This window comes from Conger conger, chromosome 1 (assembly GCF_963514075.1).
Source record: "Conger conger chromosome 1, fConCon1.1, whole genome shotgun sequence".
Lineage (NCBI taxonomy): Eukaryota > Metazoa > Chordata > Actinopteri > Anguilliformes > Congridae > Conger > Conger conger.
In genome coordinates, this window is record NC_083760.1 from 70,568,654 (window position 1) to 70,579,533 (window position 10,880).

Here is a 10,880-nt window from a genome sequence, read left to right on the forward strand (position 1 = left end):
CAGATACAGCATCGGCATTTTTGCATTGAAACAGAGATGAATAAAAGGAGAGGCATTCAATTTAGTGGTGGGTCAGTTATATTTTGGGGCATTGGTTAGAATCTGTGGTATAATGAATTCCACCAAGTGTCAGGAAATTTTGCCTGGCAATCTGGTTGCCTCTACCACAAGGCTGAGACTTGGCTGTAGGTTGACTTCAGCAAGACAATGACCCAAAGCATACCTAAAAATCTACATATAAATGATACTATGACAACAAAATCTATGTTCTGCAGGCGTTGGACCTGAATCAAATCAAAAACCTGTGGGCTGAACTGAAGAGGGCAGCTCATATGTGCAAACACAAGAATGTGAAGGATCTTACAAGGATCTGTATAGAGGAATGGTCAAAAATCCCTATAAATGTGTCACTTAACCTTTCAAGCATGAGTGCAAACGTTTTAGGCAGGTGTGAAAAAATGCTGTAAAATAAGAATGCTTTCAAAAAGAGAAATGTTAATATTTAATATTTTTATCAATTAACAAAATGCATGAACAGACGAGGTTAATGAACAGAAGAAAAATGTAAACAAAACTTGCCTAAAAATCAGCCTAAAACTTTTCCACAGTACTGTATGGAAAGGTTCTGTACTGTATATATATATATATATATAAACAGTCAGGGGTGCCAATAATTCTGGAGCCCACTGTATGCTCTGTAAGTCTTAAACCCTATTTTTCACTGCGTATTGTGCAATGCATTTCATTACCTGTGAAAGCCTTTGAAGGAGATGGAAACCTTTCAGCTCATTTTACCTCTGTTGGAAATTTCTATTGCAGCAAAAAATGAAAGAACAGATGGCAATGCCTCAAATACCTCAATCTTTAGTAACATTTGCTTTGTACTGAGGTAAAATGGATCCCATTATTTTCTACCGATTCATATGTTGAGCCAAAACAACAGAAATCACGTCACTGTCCACATTCCTGACGCCTGCACTTTAGTAGAGCCTATTCACAACAAAAGCATTTCAGGGTAAGAGCCTAAGAAAACCTGCAACACTGCAAGCCAAACAGACAAAGTAAAACATGAAATAGAATTTCCGTTCTTTTCCCCTTTCGTCTGTTGCTTTTCATTCACATGGTGAACAGCAGCTAAGCATGTGCTAGTGTTGTGCACACTTTACAGCACAGTTAAGTGTTTATGTCAATGCAATACAGAGCAGAGCAGATTTTGCAGGGAATTTTGCATTTTGATTATATATACATTTATTTTTTATTTTATTAAACTTGCATTTACAGTATAAGGCTATTAATCAATGTTTTAAGTGAAATGTTTGGATTTGCTGAAAGCCTCAAAAGACGGAATTAAATTGATCAGCCCTAACGCTAACATCAGCTTGCTCTCCATCAAGGTATCAGCACAGGTCTCTGACAACATGCTACAGCCCTGTATAATGCACTGTATGTCAAGCATGTGCTCACCACTGGGCAGATTGAGGTTTGATTCTTAACCAATCTTAGAGTAGTGCATTTTAAAGTGTATTGGCATATTAAAGTGAGAGGCAATATACTTAATTTGCACTTTTCTGAAGCATGCTTTATTTCCAACATGGCCATGTGCCATATTTAATACCACATACCATTCTTTCAACATAGCTTGTTATTTAAATGTATTATTTAAGTTACTGCAAAAAAGGTAATAATGTTTTATGCAAATTTTTTAAAGGTATCCATAACACAGAAATAGCGCAAAATAGTTGGCGGGCCTGTTGCCATTGTCATAGACCTGTGAAATGGCATTGAGATTGGTTTTGAAACAGGTGAGATATTGAGCTTCAGAATGTGCTAACCGTGCTCACTATAATATATTTCTCAAAGGTAGTCTCATATCCAGAATTTGAATTGTAACATTCCCAATCCCATTTGGAATGAATGTGCACTGAGTGTGTTTTACTGTGTTCCAGGCAGTGTGGAGGCCTACTTGATGAGTGTATTTGAGCTGAAACCCGGATCGACTGGCCCGCAGCATGGGGAGTGAGTGAGTGCCGGGGCGTCTCGGGTGGGTCTCGAGACGGCCGCTGGCGGGATTATGCTGACCGGGCAGTATGACTGTGCTGGACCTGTGGCTGACCCGCTCTGTCCCCATGTGCCTGCTGCTCCAAAGCCTGGTCCTCATGGCCGTGTGCTTTCACCCCGCCAGCATGTGCCCCAAGGGCTGCACCTGCGTCCACGGCGACGGCCTCAACGTCACCTGCGGCCACGCCCAGCTGAAAGAGATCCCGCTGGACCTGCCCCCGGACACCGCCCTGCTCTGGCTCGACCACAACCAGATCACCTCCATCCCCGACCAGGTCTTCAAGGAGCTGCACCTCCTGCGGGAGCTCAACCTGTCCCACAACGCCATCGGGACTCTGGGCGAAAACGCTTTCAGGGGCCTGGAGAGCAACCTGCTTGTGCTGGACCTGTCGTACAACAGGATCACCACCGTGCAGAAGGACGTGTTCGCGCTGCTCAAGGCCCACGTCAACATGGACAACAACCCGTGGCACTGTGACTGCACTCTGCAGCAGGTGCTCAAGGGCATGGCCTACAACCACGAGTCCGCCAGCCGGCTGCTGTGCAAGAGCTCCGAGCTGCACGAGCACGGTCCGCCCCGGCCTTTCCTCGCCATCGACGCCGACCTCTGCAACCTGGCCAAGCGCACCACCGACTACGCCATGCTGGTCACCATGTTCGGCTGGTTCACCATGGTCATCTCCTACGTGGTGTACTACGTGCGGCAGAACCAGGAGGACGCTCGCAGGCACCTGGAGTACCTGAAATCCCTCCCCAGTAAACAGAAGAAGCCAGATGAGGGGGATGACATCAGTACTGTGGTATGACATGGACTAAGGGATAGAAGAATGCCTCGTGACGATTGGTATGATGTCTCATATCCGTCCTTTCCCATAGGATCATGTGACTTCATAGGCTGAGGCTAGATTCATAAAAATTTAGTCTTTAAGTAGACTCAATTAAGTGCAAGAGCGAGTTTCTATCTTCGCTAACAGTTCAGTGAACTCAAAAATGCAATGCTTGAAGTTAAAGTCAAATATTGATATATTTCAGGCTTAAGGTTCAGGACACAAATGTTTTCCCAAATCCAAATAACTCATACTTTCAAGTTTATTGTGCCATCTGACAAGTTCTTGTAAAATTCTGGTAAAGAATATGTCATTTGTTAAAGGATTATATCGAGCTCCACTACTATCACTTAAAGGCACAGGGATAACTAAAGCTCTAATGCTTCGAATTCAGTTTCAGAGAAATGAAAATAAACCTTAAAAAATCATATTTGACTTCCTTTAAATGACTTTCCTTTAAAAAAATAACATAAAGAATATTAGGCAAGTTATGGCTTATTTTAGAAAGGCATGGTGTTCTGGGCATTGAGCAGATTGCTGTCCATTCATGAACTCATCTCTTCAGATCAAGGGTAGAGAAGGGAAATGCAACCAAAGGCCAGCATTTCCGCCCACTTAAATCAGTGTTGTCCATTCTTGGATGTCAACTATCTTAACCTTCTTCAAATGTCTTTATGTAAAATAGCAGAAAGCAAATAGAAACCTAGTGGCAGAGCAGTTGTATGTATGCTACATGGGAAATAAGGCTTTTATCTGTAAAAATTGTCACCAAATGAATGAATGCGATGCTTTTATTAGCTACATCTGCATTTACAAAAACAATTTAGTTTTAGACTTGAGCAAATATTCACACTAACAATACTATCTTTTATAAACCTAACCATATCAATTATTTGAAAAAGAATTCTCCATAATGTAGAATAGCCAACTGTGCCTCTCACGTTGCCCCTGTGCTAGGTGCACCCTGCACAAGGAAGTCGCAGCTACAGCGTGAACACTCGCCCACAACCCGTGACTACTTTCCACACTGCAGGCCATGAAGTGAACACATGCTCTAGTGGCAAGGTCTTTATTGGTCACTGTCCTTCATAATCTGGTACATACACAGTTTATAGTCTTTCTCTCTCTCACACACACACACACACACGCACACACATACCCCAGGCCGGATCAGTGGGTGCATTGAGCTCTGCTGGGAGGAACTACAGCGGTAGCCCGAGCAGTCTTGGCTGACGTAAACCCACCCTACCCCTGTGTTTCTGCGGCTGACTCACAGTCATAGATGGCCAGTATAAAATGTCCCAGCTGTTTCAGCTTGTGGCAAGTGCCTTCACAGACAGAGCCACTCAGGACCCCTACATAGTACACCTTATTGTCACTATGTCCTCTGTAATCATTCATTACAAAATGAATAGTCACTAAATACCATGGTATCTTATACCATATTAGTACAATTACGGTATAGCATGTAGCATGTGTACACTACATTCTCAGCCTGCCCCACCTAGCAAATATGCAATGCCCATTAAGTGCCCTTCAGTATTTAGCAAGTCGGCAATACAGTCATCCACTAGCAGACTGTTAAAACAGGAGAGGATCAGTTGTTAAAAGAATACAAAAAAGGTAAATGGTCCTCCTGCTTGCAGACTGTTGTAGGGCCTATTTGCATCATGCTGATCCACTGACAGTGCTGATGGTTGTCTGGGGCACCAGGGGCAGATGGCTCTCTTTCTGATATGAAAGCTGGAATGGGAAAAGCTCAAATAATTCTGTAGAACTGGAATAGAATAAATAAATAAATAAATACTGCAGAGAAGTAGAGAAGAGACTTTGCAGTATGTTCTCCTGCACTCCTGCAGGGACCATCACGATATGGTGTACAGAACCGAGACAGACACATGGGCTGTGTCTGAAACTGCTTACTTGCCTACTGGTACAAGTTGTATACAGTACAACTCATACTCAATAGTAAGCTAGTAAGTGTTTCATATACAGCCAATACATAGCTTAATGCTGTATATTATTGTCATCAGTTCAGTTATCTAATGTTAAACATCTTCCACAAAGGAGCAAATATAACAATATAAAAACATTACTGGAACTAATAAAATGTCAATTCGATGTGATTCTTGCCAGCTATGAGTAACTGAAATGTAAGTAAGGCAAAAAACAAAACGAAAAAAAAACAACATTAAATGCATTAAATATGTACAGTAATAATTATTTAATCATTAGTTCTCATCTGTAGCTGCCACCCACACGGAACATATGAGGCTGCTGTGTGAAATCAGGCCTCAGCTGTTCCAGCAGAAACTCACCCGTATTATACATTTTTAATGGCCGAGAACAATGGCATGTTCGCTGGAATATAGACATCAAAAACATAATACTAGCTTTGCACACTCAGTTTATGTTTTCATATTTTCAACCCCTGCTCAAGACTAAACAGAGAAACTCAGGTTTAGGTTTTATGTGATATTTCCTCCTGTCTATCTGGTAATAGTTTTGTGTCATCCATCATACTTTGTGAGATGCGTGACGGTCAGAAACGGAAAAAACCTCGTAACTGTCTTTCCTATGTCAATGAAATGGGCAGCGTGCCCATTGTACCATGGATCGTTTGTTTGATGTTGTTCAAATCATTTGAGTTGTCATTAAATAGCGTGGCCACAATTATAGACCCTGCAGGCAGAGATGTCAGAAATTAGCCAAACATAGAAGAATCCCGAAGAAGCCAGCCAAGATTACAAACTCAAACCTTAACAACGGATAGTTTCAGCTAATTTCGGTGAGCGAAAGCTTATTAAATTCGACACGGTTGTTTCAGTCTTTAAATGTACAAAGTGTTAATATGGGAGCTATTGTTCTTAAAAAGAAAATGAGGTGCATGCCCTGGTGAGAAGTTATAGATTTTAACTGTGACCTTGCTGTAAAAACAGCAGTTTCTCTCGGCAGTAACACATAACACAAGCGGCTGGTCAATTCCAGTAGCTTTTCCAGTAGCGCAAGATGCTCCTTCTCTGTGTGCAATATGAAAAAGTGATAGAGACCATTTAATTAATTTATCTAAAATTTTACATTATTCACTCCCAAAAGCATGAATGAAGACCACAAAATGCAATTATTAAGCAAGTCTGTGATAAAAGGTTACTTTGAATCCATTAATATCCTACCATTTATCAGATTGAGAAATATAGCTGATGTATTTGAAATGGATATGTAAATAAGAAGGCAGTTGTACAATACCTGATATTTAAATGCCCTTTAAAACTCTGCATTTGGATGTACAACTATAGGTCCTCTCTCTGTTGCGTTTTCATTTTCATATAGTCATGAAGTAATCAAACTCTCTTTTCAATGCATGAACCACAAAAGAAGCACAATGTAGCCAAGAGCTGTGGTCCAAGTGCCTGAAAACTGGCCTTTCACATGAACCTAGTGTCTTTGGTTTGACAGCTGTCAATTCATAGCCTCATGAATTCAATATTTTATTTTCACTTGGAATGAATGTTTTCGGTTTCCTGCTTGGTTAGTGTGTATGTATCACCAGAACAATAATTTCTACAGTGCTTTAGGGAAATAGTAGCCCATACCGTGATACAGAAATAATCACTTCACAACGAGGGATCAGAACTGATGAAGAAATTCATTTTGCTGAATCCAATAATTCAGTTGAATGGGGGCATTCATTGCATTGTGGATGAATCTGCCCACAGTTCAGCCTGAGTGTAATGTACTGTGGACATGCCCATCTGGCTGTTGTTCAGCCAGGAGTGTCAGGGGCAGGGGTAAACACAGGGAAGAAATGTGGCTGTTCATATCTCTTCCCGTGCTCTTCTTTTCACTGTAATTAATACATCTGTGTTAATTTTTCATTTTATTTTATATTTAGGAAACATTTATTTCTTTAAGACCCCAACACTGATTAAATACAGTAGGCATGTTGCGAAGCAAAGAAAATAAAGAGAAACCTCTTTTACTTTGAGTGTCTGATCCTTATTTAATGCAAATGTAATAGTCAATTATTGGACACAACCACAATGCAAATTCCCATGTAAGGCTGCATGAATGTTTCAACATCACAAGGTTATTGTAATTTATAAGATACATGGATAGGGCTAATGTAGTATGTTGAAATACCCAACTGAAAAGAGCTATGCATTGTTCTGAAAATGTTATAGATCATTTTGCTTTCTGCTGTTAAGATATACAGCAGGGGTTTGATAAAAGCACTAATGCTGTCACACATGAGTGGTCCTGTCTGTCTTAGAGCAATTACCTTCATTTTTACTCCACAGCGTTTATTCAGCTGCTGCCGCATTCCGTCTGAATCAAGATCGAAAGATCAAATGTCTGTTATGATTTTTGCATTTGAATTATGCATATAACCAGAAGACTAAATTAGATCTCAAATTGAATCTATTTAAAGCCAGCTCAGGTACTGGTCCTACTAAATGATCCGTCCATTGTTCAAAGTAAGCTATATATAGTTGTGCTGAGAATAGGAAGACCATTTAAAGAAACTTTGTTGGAATGGAGTGATAAACCTCCATGACAGTGGGTATTTTGCTGAGGTTAATGGCTTTATGATAAAGGAGACCGTGGCAGCAAAGGCGTTTTGTCACAGTTGGAGCTCCTGACTGTGAGGTATTTCACTGTGGAACTGGAAGGGAAAAAACCCCCACATTTTTACATTGTTGCTAAAAATGTACACCATTCAACATCTGAGAGACCAGGGAATTCTATTAAATGAAACAGGAAATTGATCATTTGCAAGGTTTGGAAGCAGGGAAGAGTATGAAATGCTGATGAGCCCAGAACAATTATTCCCTTTACTGAAAGCTGTGGCACATACAGTAGTAATTAAAACTTGAATTGACAATTATTACTAAAGAAGGAGTTTTATTTCAATTTACCCTCGAATAAAAGAGGATCATTTTTTTTCATCAAGTAAGGATTTGCTAATAGTGAGGCTCTCTCGTATGATGCTGACGATGAAAATCTAATGAGTTAATGAGGCAAAGAACAGAAGACTCTCTTGGTTGATCTGTAATTATTTAGTCTCAATATTAACTTAGTGGAGGCACGGATGGTGCAGTGGGTAGCACTGCTACCCCACAGCAAGGAGGTCCTGGGTTCGAATCCCCGTCGGCCGGGGCCTCTCTGTGCGGAGTTTGCATGTTCTCCGCGTGTCTGCGTGGGTTTCCTCCGGGTACTCCGGTTTCCTCCCACAGTCCAAAGACATGCAGGTTAGGCTGATTGGAGAGTCTAAATTGTCCGTAGGTATGAGTGTGTGTGCCCTGCGATGGACTGGCGACCTGCCCAGGGTGTATTCCTGCCTTTCGCTCAATGTATGCTGGGATAGGCTCCAGCCCCCCTGCGACCCTGTTCAGGATAAGCGGGTTAGGATAGTGAATCAATTAATATTAACTTAATGACAGAGGTGCTAGGGCAAGTCTACATGGCATTAGACTTTGATTAAAAAGGGGCACGTGGTTATACCATGAACTGCACAGATAAATAGAATATATGTACACCTACCAATGTCAAATATACCCATGGCATTACCCAGTGGTAGTTATTGGGTGGCTTGGGAAGATGTAGATCCCTGCATCTCAAAATAGTCTTACTTCCTTCTGTTTAAAGAAAGTGAGAGAACTAACAAGAGCTTATGATCGAAATGAATTAAATGCAGGGAGTGCAGGTATAGCATTATGTAGAACCTCTGCCCATTTTATGTTTTACCTTTCGTGAAGGTCAGTCTAAAAATTTAAACAATGTTGTACAATGTCCATAGAAAATAAATAATATGGTTTTATTCAATATTTTCCCCCCATTATGCAATGTGAAAATGGAGATTATAGTATACAACACCGAGACCTCAAATTATGCTTGGTGTGATTTGTTTATTTTAAATATTTAAAATGAGCAAAATTCATCACATATCTCAGCCATCTCTGTAAGAGTTCAGAGTAGAATTGACAGACAGGGTTGCCCTGGAATGCTTGACATGCTTGAGCGGAAATTGAGGTGAAAAATGTAACAGTAGTAAATTAGTTGGCTTGCCGCTCCAATGACAGTCATTTCCACAGAAATAATGGAATACTAAATATGAAATGAAAGGTATAACTGCAGAGATATGAAGTTAAATGAAGTGAGATGAGGAGATGTTCTTTAACCCTTGGCCTACTAAGGGGAAGCATGGTTAAAGATGTCTATTACATTTACTGTATCTTTGGTGATCTCTGTAAATATTTCTTCTTTAGCTGCCTGCATTCACAAGCTTATATGGCTCTTTATTTGGTTGGATAGAAATTATAGTCTCAGCCAGTATCGGTGTATAAGATAGACTCCCTTAGCTTCCTTATATTTCACTGACCTTAACATTGGCTCAGTCTTTCCCCGTGCTACTGCTTCTCAGGTGATCTATTGCGCTGCTGTCTCTGCTCATTATTGAATTGAATATTAATAAAAGATGATAGAGATTAATATTGAATAGAGCAAAATGCACCGCAGTCATGACAAATAATGAATTCACCAGCAGACCTGAATCTGAGTCAGATATTCTAAAGCTTTTAATTATGAAATAGCTATCGATTCTATGGCTATTTATGTTGAAATCAAAATATTTTAATATTTCTGTATTGCAAGATATATCAGGCTTCAAAACACCTTGAAATGCTTCTGAGTACAGTATTACATAATAGCTGTAAATAGTAAAATAAACCATTTGAGAAATGATTTGAGGATGAACAGAAGTAATTTTCATAATTACTAATAATCTCATGTGGATGTTCACTCTTTAGTGATTAAGCAAAATTATTTTATGGACAACCTTGAACTCGAAATTACCAAGTAACATGAAATGTGTGAATAATTAGTCATGATTAATTAATGCCAACATATAAGAAGATTGAATATGTTATACATGTGTTGAAATTATAATAATAATTATACTTCACAACAGTGTATTTAAATGATATACTTAAACATAATTAAAAGAAAGAAGAATTTGCACTTTAAAATATGTGAAATGTTATGACTGCACGTATTGTGAAGTGCAAATTCTTCTAACTTCTATATTGTCAGCATATTCAACATCCATAGGGAACAGTGACACTACATTTTAAATATTGCTTTGAAAAGTTATAAACTGAAGGTGAAAACTGAAACTCCAGAAGGTGTAATAAAAAACGACTAATGACACAGCAAATTATCATGCGCTCTCACCTTGATATACAGCATGCATGTCTTATACTACAAACTACCAGCTTGTAATACCCAGTAATATTAATCATTAATGGATATCTGGGACACTTGAAGAAAACATACTTTCATTTAGTGGAAAAAGCCCCTGAAATAGACTGCCAGTAAAAGCTGTGGTCTAAGGTGCTGGCATATCTCCACCAGGCAGCTGGAGGAAGCTCAGCGGCGGTGGTTAAGGAAAGCATCACAGAGACCAGCTCCCATTTGAAGAAAGGCCACTCTGTTAATTACATTCGCACTAGCATTTGACAGTACAGCCCTCTGAACACGGATAATTGGACTGCTTGCATCTTCTGTAGGCTTCATAATTTCTCTTTGGTTTAGTGTATCAAGCCAATTTTATGCACATTCAAATTCTGTGATGAATTGCAGCCCTCTAAAGTAACAGGTCAGTTTAAAATTCTCTAGCTCAATCATCTTAATTAGAAATACATGTTTTTAATTGATACTTCAACACATCATTCACTGATACTTGAATAGATGAGTGGTAGTTCCAGGGGCAAAACAAAAAACACTGTAAAACACTGTAAAACAACTACTGCTTTAAGAGGTTTCTCAGTTATAAATATTTATTGCATCACCAAATGTGGAGTGTTGAATGGAAGCAGCTTATTCATAACTCATAAGCAAATTCATTTCTGACTAATTTTTTCTCTGACCCAAACAAAATGATAAAAAGAAAAGCTGTATACAAGGTACAGTTCAGTTCCAGTCATGGATATTGTACAT

The 10,880-nt window shown here is 39.6% G+C and overlaps 1 protein-coding gene across 1 annotated transcript; it reads left to right on the forward strand.

Annotated features, from left to right (window-relative positions):
- The first annotated feature begins 2,087 nt into the window (after positions 1–2,087).
- On the forward strand, positions 2,088–2,886 carry LOC133109219 (leucine-rich repeat-containing protein 3B-like). Its single transcript, XM_061218541.1, has one exon. It carries the CDS (start codon positions 2,088–2,090, stop codon positions 2,862–2,864), a length of 777 nt encoding a protein of 258 aa, XP_061074525.1. The 3' UTR covers positions 2,865–2,886.
- The last annotated feature ends 7,994 nt before the right edge of the window (positions 2,887–10,880 follow it).

Bases quoted from the DNA above. Each gene is read 5' to 3' on its own strand.
- LOC133109219 (XM_061218541.1), top strand. From the start codon at position 2,088: ATGACTGTGCTGGACCTGTGGCTGACCCGCTCTGTCCCCATGTGCCTG.